The sequence below is a fragment of the Apiospora aurea genome (assembly GCF_038362705.1).
Source record: "Apiospora aurea strain CBS 24483 chromosome Unknown utg000009l_segment0_segment0, whole genome shotgun sequence".
Taxonomy (NCBI): domain Eukaryota; kingdom Fungi; phylum Ascomycota; class Sordariomycetes; order Amphisphaeriales; family Apiosporaceae; genus Apiospora; species Apiospora aurea.
In genome coordinates this window covers 1,726,903-1,743,022 of record NW_027117396.1, presented here as the reverse complement: position 1 = coordinate 1,743,022, position 16,120 = coordinate 1,726,903, and the positions used below count along the sequence as shown (strand labels likewise).

At 53.2% G+C, this 16,120-nt stretch overlaps 3 protein-coding genes across 3 annotated transcripts; 2 read left to right on the top strand and 1 right to left on the bottom strand.

The window, feature by feature from the left end:
- Positions 1-1,421: 1,421 nt before the first annotated feature.
- On the top strand, positions 1,422-1,886 carry PG986_013640 (uncharacterized protein; the record flags this gene model as incomplete). The annotated part of the gene is made up of 1 exon (XM_066849862.1): positions 1,422-1,886. The coding sequence occupies one exon, from the start codon at positions 1,422-1,424 to the stop codon at positions 1,884-1,886; it is 465 nt and encodes a 154-aa protein (XP_066694005.1).
- A 1,587-nt stretch (positions 1,887-3,473) lies between these two features.
- Positions 3,474-6,395, top strand: PG986_013639 (uncharacterized protein; the record flags this gene model as incomplete). Its single annotated transcript, XM_066849861.1, has 6 exons — positions 3,474-4,357; positions 4,610-4,823; positions 4,984-5,017; positions 5,109-5,167; positions 5,591-5,655; positions 6,326-6,395. The coding sequence occupies 6 exons, from the start codon at positions 3,474-3,476 to the stop codon at positions 6,393-6,395; spliced, it is 1,326 nt and encodes a 441-aa protein (XP_066694004.1).
- Positions 6,396-12,953: 6,558 nt separating this feature from the next.
- Positions 12,954-14,792, bottom strand: PG986_013638 (bZIP transcription factor; the record flags this gene model as incomplete). The annotated part of the gene is made up of 1 exon (XM_066849860.1): positions 12,954-14,792. One exon carries the CDS (start codon positions 14,790-14,792, stop codon positions 12,954-12,956), a length of 1,839 nt encoding a protein of 612 aa, XP_066694003.1.
- Between the last annotated feature and the right edge of the window lie 1,328 nt (positions 14,793-16,120).

The following is a 16,120-nucleotide window of genomic DNA, read 5'->3' as shown; positions in this document are numbered from 1 at the left end:
TTTCTGCCTGAACTCTGGGTATTGAAGTGAAACGCAGAAAACCCACTGACAAAATACACCCACGAGGCAAGACTTTCAACTTCCGGTAGCTGTAAAGGCAGATTTATGTGCTCGGGCAGTTTCTTTGGTAGTCATCACTCGCGGATGATCTAGCGAATTCATCTACTGATTGCCTGTTGTTTGGAACTTGACAGTTGCTACCCAGTAGACGAGACAAGAGAAGCAAGCGCTAGAAGTGAGCAACAGCAATGTTCCCTTATGTGTTCTTGTACTATCCAGTGACTGAGGACAAGTGCCCAAGGCCAGATTACCATCTAGATATTCGTGTTGTATACTCGAAGCACTTTCGTCGTCTTAAGCCGTGTGTCATAGTACCACTCCGGCCTGACGTGTTCAATCACTGCCAGGTCATTTCCCATAAGTAATGCTGGTCATAGCAAGTCAAACATGGTGAGAAGTTGGCTAGTCAAGTTGGCCCAGCAGGGCGCAGTCTCGTCCGATAAGTTTTCGCGGCAGAGCAGAACCTTACTTGACTTAACATGGATTGAACATGGACCCTATTCTGTTGCCTCGACTGTTGAGTGTCTTGGCCTTCTGAATAGTATCGTCACAAATTCTGTTGGCTAATGGCCAAATTCATTTTGCTTTGAGGTAACCTATGATATGTCATCCCAATCAACATTCGATGAACCCGTGCCTGTCATGTGTAGAAGATATTCAATATGAGACGCAGCACAGTTTCGGATGACGGCAAAACTTCACTTCCATCTTGACTCGTATGGCAGTTAAAGACATGTACACTAGTAGCTCGCTTTGGAGAGCAGGTAATGTACAGCCATCGACCCTAACGTGCCTTGCCCTTAATGTCCTGAGAAAAGCATAAGAACTTCATGTGCATTAACTCATGGTATCAGGAAGCTCTGGAGCGAGACATTGTGGCATCTCGAACGAGCGCCAGGCATATGTCTGGAGGAGAAACAGGGGCAAGCATGTCGCACATCATTGTACGGACGAACCAAAGATGAGCATCGCTGAGGCGGAGGAGCAACGTACTGTACGTTCTGTCAAGCTCCTAGATTCTCAGGGCTACCCGAAGTCTGACCTGATCCTCGTTCAGTCGACGACAAGATTCGGCATGGTAATCTCGAGGGGACTGCTCGTCGCCAAGAACGTGTAAACACCTCATGTGCGATCTGGGGTCAGCTGAAACGTCAAGATGTATGCCAACGAGCTTCACATCGGTATACCATCCCTGCCCCAGAAACGAAACATTTGGGGACATATGAGGAGAGGAGCAGCACTGTCTATATATACGGCCTCCTGGCCACTTCCTCAAGGACGCGCATGAGAATCAACGAACAATAATACCACACTGCTATACACTCAACTTCCCTTTAAGGTCATTATTACCTTTGACTATAATGTCGGCCACAATCAGCCACTACCGCTTTGGGCTGTTCTGTGTACGGCTACTCCTCGCGACCTCTCTCGTAACCGCCCCCATCAGGGCCATCCCCTTGCCCCCGCCAGCCGGACTTGGGGACAGATCCCCTATCACCCAACCAGACACCGCCGCCGCCATCGCCGCCGACAAGCGGACAACGGTCAGCGGCCACGGCGTCCTCCTCGGCGACGGGACCATCGGCGGCGGGGTCGGCGAGGTCATGACGGCGTCCGGCGGCCTGCAGACGGCCGACGAGATCAACAGCGAGTCCCTCGTCGTCAACGGGCAGCCCCTGAAGCTCACGGGCGGCGGGCTGACGACGGTCATCGACGGCCAGGATGGATCGAGCGTCGACGGAGTTGAGAAGGCCCCGGATGGCAGCACCTCGGTCGACATCTCAGGCAGCGACGTCACGCGGGGTGGAGTTGCAATCGTTGAATGAGGTGCTGCTTAGAGAGTTCTGGCGGCGGTGGAGGGGGTTGGTGGACAGGTCGAAGAGGCCGGAGAACACACGGAGGAAGAAGAAGAAGAAGAAGAAGAAGAGCTTTCAGCAGGGACCAGATGCGGAGTTGGAGAAGTTACCATTACTATGAATATATACCCGCCACTCAGTTCAAGTTCGTTCATGACTGGCTTTATCGACATAGGTTATCAAGAGACTTGACTCAAACCAGTGATATATGCAACACCTCCCAACGTCCGCTGCTACCAGTTCGACGTATATACAGAAATGATGGAAGCTGATAGATCATCAAGATCCATGATAAAATGCAATTGGTTGTTCTTACAGTATCGCCATTATTGTTGGTTGCATATCGTCTTCCTTTCACTTCATCACTGTTGGTGCTTACCCCTATTTGGGTCGCCATCACATCCCATAATTTCTAGAGCCAGACTGATGCAGCCGGTGAAGTTCGCGTTTTCATTTACCAAGTATACTATCGCCAAGCCTTACGTCGAATGTGATAAAAGTTCTGTCAGTGCCTGTGCCTTCTGGAAGGGACCAAGAACATCGGGTATGGCGTGATTATGAGGAGACGGTACACGCCCAATTCTGACCAAGGGTCTAATGGCAGCTACGAGATTCACCAAAGTACATACATGCCCATAAACACTGCTGAAGCTCGTTGCCCAGGTCTCAGCGGCATGTCTCATTTCCTGCATTCAGCGAAGGAGCTCGATCCCAGCGTCTAATAGCAACGAGAATGATATACCGTACGTGACTGGTCGAACTTTGACACAAGTAGGCGCCGGCGTTTGTTGAAAGCGTCCAAGCAGAGCAGAGTCTCGGCACACAAAGGCTAGCGGTTCATTAGCGGCCGGCCGGGGGGGGCGATGCAAGCGTCTCGCTCGGGAGGAGGGGGCTGGCTCAGCCACAGTAGTGCCCCTCAAAAGAGACCCAGTTGCCTTGGGATGAAGACTTAAAGTAGAGGCGGGGTTCGCGGGACTGCTGGGACTGCTCAGGGATCACTAATGACTCCCAGCGGGCAGGGAAGGAGCAGCTGAAAATGACTTCGCGGGATAAGGCGAAGAAGGGAGAGGGACCCAACACACACACACACACACACACAACAGGGTTGCGCCATCTCTTTCTGTTATAAAGAGCAAGGCAAGGCAAAGCAATGCAATGCAATGCAAATGCAAGCAGCAGCAGCAGCAGCAACATGCGACCGACAGCACCACCGCTCAATGCAGCGACCTCGTTAGCCCGTACTTGACTCTGTTATTAATATCCATAGCGTTGCGCCTCATTCCAGTCCCGGTACATATATAATATATCCGTCCCGCCTCTCCCGTTCTCTCGCGCGCGTCGCAATTACCCATAACCTTGGAAACCATCAAGTGGCTCTCTAGGACTAGGACCAGTCCAGTCCCGAACAGAAACGCCCGCGTCTTGCTTACATCCTCTCCCTCGCTCTGTCTCGCTGCATGCGTCTCGCTCTATCTTTGTCGCTCCATCTATCTCGCTCGGCCAGAAACTATAAAACATACTTAGCATCTGCTGCACAAACAACCTTTCGCGAACAACATGGGCCTCCGTGACATGCTAAAGAAGAAGGATCGGTTGTCCGAAGGTTATTCGGCCGATGCGACCGAGACGGTGGGCAGGCTGGCGGCGCCAGAGTTTACCTTCATTCGATCCGACACCCATACCGAGGAGCGCATCTTCCCGCCCGCCCCCGAAGACGAGTACCAGACGGCCAAGGACTCCTCCCTGGCCGCCGCGCCCGCCGCCAAACCCCGACGCAGCCTCGACGTCTTCAAGACCCGGTCGCGCGGCAACAGCGCCGCGAGCCCGAACAACAATAAGGCGGATCCCTTCGCCGACGCTTCCGCTTCGCCTTCTCCCCCACTCCCGTCGCCGCAACTGCCACAGCAGCAGCAGCAGCAGCAGAACAACTCGCTAAGGCCGAAGGATACGGTGGGAAGGCGCCTGTCGCAACGGCTGCACATCGGCTCGTCGTCCTCGCGCCGGACGAGCACCTCCGAGTTCGTGCCCGAGAACCTGCCGACGATCAACCTGCCGCCCGACGCCGCCGAGCCCGAATGGGAGGCGCGCGCCACCATCCTGGCCCAGCAGGCCGAGCAGGCCCGCAGCCGCTCGGGCTCGGTGACGCCCAGCCCGCTCGCCGAGAAGCAGAACCCGTACGAGCTGCCGCCGCTCAACATCGGCGCCGAGTACAGCGGCGACCGGGGGATCCCCACCATCACGACGGCGGCGGCGGGCAACGAGCCGAGGCCCACCAACGAGCGGAAGGTGTCGTCCCAGCAGATCGACGCTGACATTCAGGAGGCGATACGGCTACACGAGGACGGGCAGTTGGAGCAGTCTACGGTCAAGTTTGGCATTCTGGCGGATCCCAATGGGGCTAACAACCCCCTGAGCCAAGTGCTTTACGGGCTTGCATTACGGTCAGTAGTCCTCCAGGAAGTACACAGAGCGGACCCGAGCCTCTGGACACATGATTTCAGTCGTAGTAGACGTGACCCATTGGGCAACGCTGGTGGAGGTGGTGGTGGTGGATGTGGTGTTGATGCTGCCTATTGCAAAACTTGAGGCGTTCCGATCTATCTATTGATTGGGATCCGACCTATCATGATCTCATCCTGCGAGAGCCTCCGGGGCTGACAAATGCTAACATCCTGTTTTTGGCATCACATCAGGCACGGCTGGGGATGCACGCCAGACCCTGAACGCGCCATCACCTTCCTCTCGGCGGCGGCGTCCAATGCCGCCTTGGTCGAGAACCTGGCACTGCAAGCCGGCATGAAGAAAGGGGGCGCGGCCAAGGGCGAGCTCGTTCTGGCCATCTTCGAACTGGCCAACTGCTTCCGTCATGGATGGGGTATCCCTAAAGATTCGGTCGCAGCGAAACAGGTGAGTGCGCATCATGATCATCTTCATAGCCTTCCTTGTTAGGCTGTTGTTCCCTTGCAGTAGCAAGAGCAGGCTGCTGCTGCCCGCAGCCGAAGGGCGATGTTTTACCGGAAAGGGGTGGTTTCAGCTCGCTAACGCGCGTTGGGTCGCAAATCATTAGTACTATGAGACTGCCGCGAATCTTGGAGACACGGGTAAGTTTTGGCACCCAGGAAGGGATCATCGATCGATCGAACTTGATTACGAGTTCCCCGGGTCGGCTGACGATGAGATGGCCGGATCTAGACGCCATGAACGAGGTTGCCTGGTGTTATGTCGAGGGCTTCGGCTGCAAGAAGGACAAGGTACGTTGGGCATGAAGCGATCCGATCCCCTACCCAATCTCACATCACGCAACCAACGCCGGCGGGTTGTTTGTCGAAGCCAGTGACCCAAGGCGAGATGTCATTCCTCGTCATTGGGAGGCGGTCCAGCGGTCGGGCGGCGTCCCAGTGGACGATGGAGCCTCGATCCTACGGGCTCTGTGGCTTGGGATATTCCTCCGTATGGGCCCGAGGCCCGAGGGAGGCTGAGCCTGTAGGCTTCCAAGGGATCGCGGGTCATGTTTATCACGGCGACGTTGGGCATCAATAAGCCTCATGGAGTCTCCCCCTGGTTCCAGATCCCTCGGCGCAAGCCATGATCTCCACGCCCGCTGCGCACGCATCCAACTGGTTTGGTATCTATCACATGAGGCTGACAGCATTTGCTTCTCTCTCGCTCCGCAGTATTCCGCCGCGAAGTACTACCGGCTAGCCGAGCAAAACGGAAACAAGACGCTAGGGAATACATGGTAAGTCGCATTCTCCAGCTTGCCTTCCTTCGATTCTCTTGTTGTTTTTCGTCTATAAGCGTTTCGTCATTTGTCATTGGCGCGGCCCGAGGCCTGCAGAACGGCCGTCGCAGATGACACCTGCCAGCGGGCTTTGATAGGCTATTAATTGGCCCAGCCCTTTTCTTGGCCGGTTCGCCTTGTTTTCCCACCCCTTTTAGGCAGGGCCTCTTGGGGTGGTCGCAATCCAACCTGGGGTCACTCATCACCCATCCATCGTTCATATTGCTTCCATAGCCTGTGGTTGGCCCTGCGGGCGAGTGCCCATTCCAGCCCGTCTGGGGCTTGATTGGTGGCCCAGATACACAAACAGCTCGGAACATTAGGGAGAAACAGTCGCGCATCTTTCCTTCCTAAGCCCGCACACTGCTACTCTCTTCCCTCCCGGGCTATCTTGTCATCTCAACAGCCGATGCCTGCCTATCTGCCTTGGAGCACACTGCACGCGCGCGATCTCACATCTGATCACCCTCTTTTTTTCATCCCTTGATTTTGATTTAATGCCTCATACGTTGTTGACGTTTCGAGGCTGTGTTATTTGTATTTCCTCCCGCTTCATGATGTTTTCGTTTGCTTTCTCCCTTCGTATCGTCGCGCCTTACTGTACTGACGAGTTCTTGGTAACCCGCAGGATATGGAAGGACAAATACAATCCCCCTGACGCCAATGGGAATGGTGGTAAGCACAGCAAAAAGAAGTAGCACAGCAAAGTCAGGCCAGGTTCGTCAGCCAGTTGGCGCTAGGATCTTACGATGTTTTTGGAGGATGCCCCAAAAACGGACTTTTTACAGTTTTCTTCAAATGAGAATTAACAAAGAATATAATTCACGTCATGGGGTGGTTTCCCCTTTTGATGCTTCTTGCTTACAATATCACTATTACCACTGCTACTACCACTCACACTCCTGCAGTAGACAATATGCGGTGCCGGCAATTCGATTTAGACTGTGTGTGTGTGTGTGTGTGTGTGATGTATGTATGCTCGGCGAGACATTCATCGCGATCGAGGCTGGGCTTTCTGTTGTTGCTGCTGCTGCATAAGGGGGTTTCCATTGGACGCAAAAGAAGGCTTTTTGACCTGTTGGTCAGACGGAACTGGGATGTTACCTGCCTGTCTACCTACAAATCGGGGAACGAAACAAGCTGTGCCGAAGGGGGGCGGATGGATGTTGTACAGCAAAGTAGGTAATAAGCAGCAGCAGCAGCAGGCTGTATGTGCTTATATGTAAGTATGCATGCAATGCACGCATGCCTATTTGCGGGGGAGGAACGTAACATTCTGGTAGGGGGGAAAGGGTTGGACGGACGGCATTCCTTTCTGTCTGGTTTGTTCTTCTCGCCAGTTGGTGTCATCGTTACAAAAGGCATACAGGTACGTAGGCACACACACATACACAAGCAATGGTGGACTCGGGGGTAGGAATCGGCGCGTTTCTCGTAGGACTCGAGAGTCAATAGCAGACAGTGGGTGTGAGGCCAATATATTGCTACATGCAAGCTTACACATACACGGTAGATTCCCGTCTACACTTATTGGCTTGACGGTCAGCCATTCACTCAGTCCGTCAGCTTGGGGTATGTAGTCAGCCAAACGAATGCATGCAATCAATCATCCATCATCCCGTGACGGGGAAAAAAAACTATCTTGAGGAAGAGAGGGGAAGTTTCAGCCCATCCCGCCCCGGCGGGATTCGTCGAGGCTAGAGGCTTTGTTGCTTCTAGAAACGGTTTGCTTCGTTTCTTCTTCGCTTTCGAAGTTCTCCGTTTGATCAATCTATTCCCGGCAGGGCTATTCCTATGACGCCGGTAGCCGTATCGTGTTATAGTGGCTGACGAATCACTTGACCCGAACAGGGACTACCGCTCTTACTACATATGTACTCACTTACTCCAGTAACCCCGAGTTAGGTATGTACGCAGACAGGCAAGGAACCGATAGTCTATCGATAGGGCCGTCGTCCATGTACGATGAAGAACATGCATGCGTGTAATATGGGATGGTAACCGCGTTTTTCGTGTAAGGCTTCAAGGGAAGGGGGTTGCGTCGTCGGCATCCGGATGGCACCCGATTCTAACAGAAAACGGTGGTGAAGAAATGCGAAATGCGTGTCACTGGGTGAATGCACAAACATAGATAGGCAGTTTCGGAAGTCTGACAGCCAAAAGCAACCAACGAACAGAAGGGAGAAGACGGATGGGAGGTGAGGGATATTTAGAGTGCTGACAGTGTCTTACCTCTTCACATTTCTCCTCTCTCCAAATATGCAATGCTGAGTCGACGTTTATGTCGGCACTTCTTTCATTTTGTCTTCGGGAAATACACCCTCTCCGTTGGAGGGAAGCATTAGGAGTGCGCGGTTCTTCTTCGAGCATGACTCTCAACGAGCGTGCATTTCCTCTTTAGTCTCCTAAACTTAGGTAACATCCTCGTCCTCGTTGAGATCACACGTGAGAGGTCTTGGCCGGGCGAAGGTTGAGGGTTCTACGACGGGAGAGAGATCGCGACGCACAGCAGCGGGCAGAGCGACTCGGATCAGGAAACGAGACGGGGGGACAAGTACCTTCGCCGGCCACTATTATATTACAAACCTGAGGTATACAGAACTCCGAGGAGGAATCGGGGGAAGGAATTGTGCGTTTCATTCTTGTCCTCGTCCATCTAGATGTGGTCGCGCAGCTTCCCGCTAGTGCTCGTAATACACACAAGTACATACGCATACCACACGAAGAAGGTGCAGGCGCAGGCAGGCAGGTCCTTTTTGTTATGCGCAGGGCGCAGTGTCGCCCTTCCGTTTCAATGGTGGTTCTCGCTCTCTCGTAAGACGTTGCGTCGCTTTAGCTTCTTTTCCCTTTCCCACGACGACGAGCACACAAGCAAGGAGGACGAGACGGCCCGTGGCTCTAGACTTGATAAGATCCCGGTTTTTCCGGGGTTGTGGTGGCCCTGGTGGGCTGTGTGCGGCCGGGAAAGCAACGAGAAACGACACGAGTCGCTGAGACAACGGGCAGGGACAAGGGAGCGAGCGAGCCAGGGCGCAACGTGAAAGAGCATGGAACCATGGAACTCTGTAGGTCTGACAAGACGGGATCTCGTCTTGTCCATCGTCGTCGTCCTCTTCTCCGCAGTGAGTACTCATAAGGATGACGAATAAGAAGCAGCCGTTTGCACTGGACCGTGTAACTGGAGAATGGGGAGGATGTTGCGAATCTTAGTTGGTCATTCTGAAACGCGGGAGAACTGACAGCGGGTAACCTCAGGATGGATTCGAAGGAGGCAGGCAGCCCAAGAAAGAAACGCCCTTGGTTCGCTCTCAGGTCCCCAGGTAAGCATCAACGATGGAGAGCGCGCGCGCGCCCAGCGAGTGAGGTTGAAGAAAGAAACGTAACGGCTGCTTTTCTCGGTGTAAGTCGCGCGTCTGACTTGCTGGGGCTCTGTCGGCATGGCGGGGTAGAAAACGGTAGCAGCAAATGGCCGCGCGACAGACAAAAAAAACTCCGTCCACTCCGCTTTTCGCTCCTTCCTCGCCGTATCGTTCCTGCCCCATCGTATCGTTCGTTCGCGTCTCGGCCCAGTCCGGCACAATTAAAAAAAAAACAGTGCTTTATTTGTCCCGTAGTAACTCACGTGCGATAGGACAGAGATAGGGTCATCAATGGATATGCCAATGCCGTGGATGGGTAGAGAAGGAAGCATCCGATCACTCTACTCGCCCACCTGAGCCCAGGCAGAAAAGTAGAGATAAGCAGGAGATACTGATTCGCTCGCTTTTCCACGGGCGCGTCGTCACGAACCGTCAGACTTTCGGAAAACCAAGGAAATGCGGTCTTGGTCTTGGGAGGAATGTCCCCAGGTCCAATGACCCGATGGAGCTGTATGTAAGCCGTCGTTGTTTCGGCTTACTAGAGTGCTTCTGCCCGCCGCCGCTGCTGCTGCTCTGCCGGAGGAGGGTGTGAGCTGAGAGAAGGAATGCATTTGACTTGAGGTAGGATCCAACATGAAACAAAGGGACCGACCGAACATTTTAATTTAGACTTCGGAATGACGCTGGCTCGTGGTCGCCATGTTCCTATATCTCGACATGTTATAAGTCTTTTTTTCTTTCTTTCTCGTGTTCTGCGATATGACTTCACCGAGGCTAAGCTGCCTGCATATGAAGTTGCCGGTCAAGTGGTAAGCAGCAAAGGAGATCAAAAAGCATCTCCCCTACCTAGCCTAGCCCGTCGATCACTGTGTCTATCTGTCAATGAAGGGGGTGGGTGGTCCTCGTGAACCCGCCGCAGCGTATGTAATGCCTCCATTGGGATACTGCATCGTGATGCGGTCGACCAAATCGGACAGGCAATATCGAGTCCTTTTTGGAAACCCTCTTCTCATGTCTTTCCGTAATGAGTGAAAACGAGGGGAAATTAGAGACCCAAGGATACCGTCTGGCCGTCACCACACCACTACACTACGGCTGGCTGGATGTTCTACTTGGTCGTGTCCCCCTTCTTCTTCATCTTTTCTGCTCAGGAGGGCAACCCCAGACCAGATATGCCTTGGCTGCAGTGCGCACCGTGATGGGGGCCAGCCAGTGCTCTCGCATCGACTATTGTCCTGCTGGTGGTCGATCATGCCTCCCCCCACATCCTGCCTGACCTCCAAGAGCGCCCAGCACGTACACTTACACCCACCAAATATCACGGCGCATGCAGCTCATACACCCTCTTGGCTCCTGTTGCCCACCCACTCCCACATCGCCGGGTTGATGTCAATGCGAGCTACAGACTATTAGAGGTTGCGTGCCAGTATCTGGCGTATGCTCCAGTCTCTTTCTGGGGTCTGCGCCGGGGAGCATGATCAGTAACAACAACAACAACAACAAGAACAATAAGAACAACAAGAACAACAAGACCCGGGCTAGTTACTGCCGTGATGGTACGTACAGTATTTAAATATTGGATAAAACGATAGCATAAACCATAGCGACTGAATGTAGTGGAAAGCAAAAGGGAAAATGCTGAGAGCTCATTGCTGAGGGATGGCATACCAGACCCAACGTACTTTATTATTACTGCATTAGGCAAGTAGAGAAACAACCTTGTACCAAGCAGATGGCAACGCCCACCTGTAGCCATAACACGAACAGCATCGTCTCTGTTAATTGATATTTGGGGAAAGAAAACGACCGGTAACCAAAACCAGCTCAACCACTCCTTCCGGACACGAGGTCTCGTCACGCAACGCAACCACATATTCTGAACCATGGCGATCGATGACTTGACTATCTCTATTCTTTTTCTCAACTCCCTCCCTCCCTTCCTCATTCGCCCCCCACCCACCCCATCCACTCCAGCACTCTCGAACTGGAAGCGAAGCAAGACCTTTTGCGTGCTTTCCGTTCCTTCTTTTTTCTTTTTCGCGTTTTACTCCCGAATGGGAGTTCGTCGCCAATCACCGTCATTTCGTATCCACTCAAGCAGAGGCTCGAGCACCTGGACTTACAGGAAGTATGCACCACCACCCGCCACCATCTTGCCTGCCTAACCCACCACCCTGCCCCCTGTATCTGTATGTCTCAAGGCGAACATAAATCAAAAAAAGAAAGTGAAGAAAAGAAAAAGTGTAGCATCACAACGAGCATGTCTCAGCACACATGGCGAACTAGATCTACCTGGCGTGGGGCACGCTTGTTACTTCCTTGGTTTTTGCCCCTTCGCCGGTTACCGTTTCGTCGGCTGTATTATAACATCTCAACAGATATGGCTGGGATATATATGGTATGGTTACCAGCCCGGGGAATTTTCTTTTTTTTGCCTCGAGTTATGTTACCCGTACGAAAACCAAGAGACGGGAATTCAACCGGACATGTTTCGAATAGACAAAAGCGGCTGGCTGTATTTTTATCTTAAGCATACATGACTAAGGTACAGGTAGTTACCAAGCTCCGCCCCCAAGGGAGAGACAGGCAAAGGCCAGCTGATAGGCTAGGTGTAAAGTTTTATGCTATAGAGTTCCTGTGGGGAGGACCATAGTGTATACAGATTGGCCTTGCAGGATGAGAGCTGCGTCAGATTACGAGTTTAGTCGCGGTCCCCCGGCTATTGTCTATACTATAATGGTTCAGTTCTGGTCACGGCACAAAGGTGGTGCAGGAGTGTTCCTCTCCACGTAACCAGGGAAATCCTCAGGAATATATTTGAGTTCAAGTATATGCAGTCACATGTGTGCACGGCGTAATGGGAAAGCTTGTATGTGATGTGTGTGAGAATATGTAAATGTGAGAATAGAAGCTTCGTAGTTCGTTATCATTGACGGGTGTCACGTTGTGCTAGCCACAAGAGGTATATGGAGAAAAAGGAGCGTTGCTCGATACGCGAACTCATACAGGGCCTTCAAATGTCGCCATACTGTTGCGCTGATTGCGGTTGCTGTCGATATTGTGCTGATGCTGTGGCTCATTCTCGAATACCAATAACCAGGAAGAAGAAAAATAACAAAGGAGCCAATCGATGAGGGCTTCCAAGCTCAGAAAAAATCGTCTGATTCGTGCCTCGTAGACTGTTCCATCGCATCAGCCCGTCGCTCTCGCTTGTCCTCCGTCAAATCCATCCAACCTGTCGTGAGACATTATTCATCGTAACCGGTCGCTCTTCCATCCAAAGAAAAAATGGTCACCCCTACCTCCCCGCCTGTGCGCATATGCTATTCATAGATCTCTTGTCTTCGATCCTGAATGCAGAGCGGCGCACCCGGCGCATCCCGATATCCCAATTTCCTCCCCCCCCTTGTCCCCCTATGCCCTGCCTGACCTCCAGGATCGTTATACAGAAGTAATAAGCTGGTGGCCAGAAACATCTGGCCCCGCCCTATGTGTTCCCTCAACCGCCCGTTTTCGCCATGCTAAGCCAAAGAGTAGGAGATGGTGTTGCCAATATACTGGCTATTGGACACATCACAAGGAAAACGGAATTCCAAATCAAAATACAAAAAAATGCTGGACATCGCTTGCTAATTCTCGACACATAAACATGAAAAGAGACACGACCGCAGACAAAAAGTAGACAAGAGCTGATTTCGTTGCTGTGCGTGAGCACACATTTGGTCTGAGTTGTTGTTGCGCGGTGAGCGTCGTGGACTGTATTACCAGATACCAAGAAGGAATAAGGAAACTATCAAATAGGAAAGAAAGAAAAAAAAGCGCTGCGTAGATCGAAAAGAAGATTTTCGATTTTCTGTCGTCGTTCATTTTGTCATAAATCGTCATGAGTTGGCGTCGTTACTTGCGTGTTGATCGCTGTGGGGGGTTCGCCTCGGCCACCATCCGGGCGAAGTTTCGCACAACGTCTCTAGGGATCTGGTCCCACAAAAGGGAGCGGGTGTAGACATCGGCAGCGGACTGCTTGTCGTTGTTGCGCATGGCGGCAAGGGACTCGGCAAGGTTGCGCCGGCCCTGGCTCGTCGAGCGCACGGGGGTGTTTTGCAGGAAGTCTTGTGAGGTGGCACCGTTGTACTGGGCAGAGGTCATGGAGAAGATCTGCTCCGTGGTTTGTTCTTGGGTAGGCTGTGTAAGAGAGTCGCTGAGCTCGCCCAGCATCGACGGTGCGACACCATCCATGCCAGACTGGAGCTCCATGGGCGTGGCAGTGGCCCAGTTCGTACCCGAGGGCTGAGGCGCAACAGCAGCGGTGACGGCGTTAGGGGCGTGCGAGACACCCGCATCCTTGAGCACGTTCTCCAGCACGGCCGCCGAGGCCTCGCGCATGTCTTCCGACACGCGCGGGATGCTCGGGGCAGACCGGTTGGACATGACGAAGGCGCCAACAAGGAAGAGCATGAAGAGAAGGCCGTTCTGGGTGGAAGGCTTCTCGACCTCGGCAGGCAAGGTCACCTCGGGCTTTTTCGCCGGAACGATCTGGACGTCTTGCTTAACATCCTGTTCCATGGTGAAGTCTCCCATGAAGTTCATGTTGTCCCAGGTTGCGTCCATCGCCATGCCGTCCATGCCGTTGAAGGAATTGGAGAAGCCGCTGTTGCCGTTGCCGTTGTTGATGGTCGCGGCACCCTCGAGTCTGTGGACATGGTCGGTGAGGACGCTGACCTTCTTGCGCAGCTCGCCACTCTCAATGGTGTGGTTCTGGATGAGCTCTTCCTTCTCCATCTGGAGGTTCTCGATGTGGTTCTGGGTGAACTCGCGGTCACGCATGAGCTGATCGAGCCTCAGGTTGAGTTGGGCGACCTCGTCTTCCAGGTTGCTGATGACGACCGTGTACTGCTTCTTCTCGTCCTCGAGCCTCTCCGTGTGCATCTTCTTCCGTTGCCTCGAGTCAAGAGCGGCCTGTCGATTCCTCAAGAGGCGCTTCTGCTGCTTCAGCTCCTTGATTTCCTGCTCATCTGTCGATTGGGAGATCAAGTAGTCGATGTTGCTCAGGTTGCGCTCAGCGGGGATGTCGAATCTGGCGTTCTTTTTCCGGATGCCATCGCCTCGTCGCAGGTCGTTGTGCGACCGGATCATGGGGCTCTCTGGGCGCATGCGCTGGATCATGGCCTGCTGGTTCTTGACGTCCTTGCCCATCCACTCCTTCTGCGGAGAAGTTGGTATCGAGTGGTTGTTGGGGCCGACAGACTGGAAGAGGGGGACCTGAGCGCCGGGGTTGCTGAAGGGCGTTTGCATGGACATGGGGCGTTGCGAGAAGAGGGAGGCGCTGCCATCGTAGTCGGCGGGCATGCCGTCGAAGGCCTGGAGAGGGGTGCATGTGCCGGAAGCCTGGCCGAGAGACCACTGATTTTGGTTGCCGTATCCTTGGGACTGGTCCACGTTCATGAAGGGGTTGTTGGGCGGGAGGAAAGGGTTGTTTGACGGCACGGACTGCATGTCTACCGACTGCCAGTCTTCTGTCTTTGGGGAGAATAATGAGGATGAGACGGCAAAGGAGTCTCTGCGGCTGCCCGCCATAGGAGGGGACATTTCCAGTCCCGAGTCTATCGCGCTGTGATCCATGATTGAGTCGTCAAAGATGCCATGGTCCTCGTCGTCGAAGCACTTTTGCCCGTGCGCCGTGTCGACTGAGAGTGGGTTGGGCTTGAAGTAAGCCGGGACCTGGTAATTGGAGACCATTGCAAGATGTGGATGTGAGTGGTGGTGGGTGAGGGTGAGGGTGAGGGTGATGGGTTCGAGAGTTGCGGGTAACACTCGAACTTCAGTGGTGTGCGTGTGGCTACGCTTTTACTGTTGCCGCCGAAGAGTATAAGAAGCTGTTGTCTTTCCGTATTAGTGCACTGTTGCTGGTCCAAGTCTCGGTCGTGGTTTGGGGGCGTTTGGCCAACTCCCAACCCAAATAATAACAGAGAACAACGCGATTATAGTGTCAAAGGTAGAAAACAAGACAACTCGTCCCGTGGCTCTGGCAAATGACGTCCCAACAGCTCGTTCGTGAGCCCGTTTCTTATGCAAGCAAAGCAGAAGGAATGGCGGTTCCTTAAGACTATGCAAGTCTTGCCCTCACTCTCACGCTGTGTGCTTGTACACGAACTGGGAAGGGGGATGGGAGTCTCAGAGCGTCGAGACAGAACAAGAGGCAGTGATAAGAGGTTGGTGAAAGTGACTTTTTGGTGGGGAGGGCGGGAAGCCGGGAAGGGTTTTAAACAGGAAAACTGTATGCATGCATGTTGTAGGAACGGACGGGATCGACTCACACTCTTCGTTGGGATGAAAATGGAGGGGGAGGATGGTCTCCAAGTATTTCACCTCTCTGAACTCTAACAAGGTGAAGTAGAATAAAACAGGCGTAGAGAAAGAAAGAGGATCTCAGACACAGGCGTCCAGACTGAGATAGATGGGTGGTGGGAGAAATATGATGGGTAATAAGATATGTTAGAGAGAGATGGACGCAGGTATGTCGAGTTGTGAGTAGCAACAATAAGTTCGCTACCCTTCTTTTTTCAGATGGGGGCAGATTCTCTCGACGGGATGGAGCAGCTCTTCTACTTATTAAAGTGCCTGCGAGCGAGAGCGACCCAGGGCCGGGTTGCAAGTGCAAGTGCAAGTCAGGTCAGGTTTCTGGATACCAGGGTGACCCTTTGACACTAGCCCAGTTACCTGCTTTAATCATGTAGGGGAATGGGTATGGGAATGGGATGGGATGCTGCTACGGGAGAGACGATGGACCGGGGTGGGCTGGATACTGGAGGGGTACCAATTGCTGCGTACTTTACAATGTCATGGCCTGCTGGGTGGGGAGCCAGAGAGCCCGCGAGACCTGTGGCCGACGAACAGGAGCTTTTCGCTTCTTAGCATCGCGGGTGGGTAGGCAAGTAGGGCCATCCCATCTACATGCAATGGTGTGGGAGGGGCGTGGGTAGGTATGTAACTCGACCGTATCTGGCTGCTGCGGGAGATTTCACCCCAAGCACCAAGGCAATCAATCCATCCGTCTGCTTCTGTAC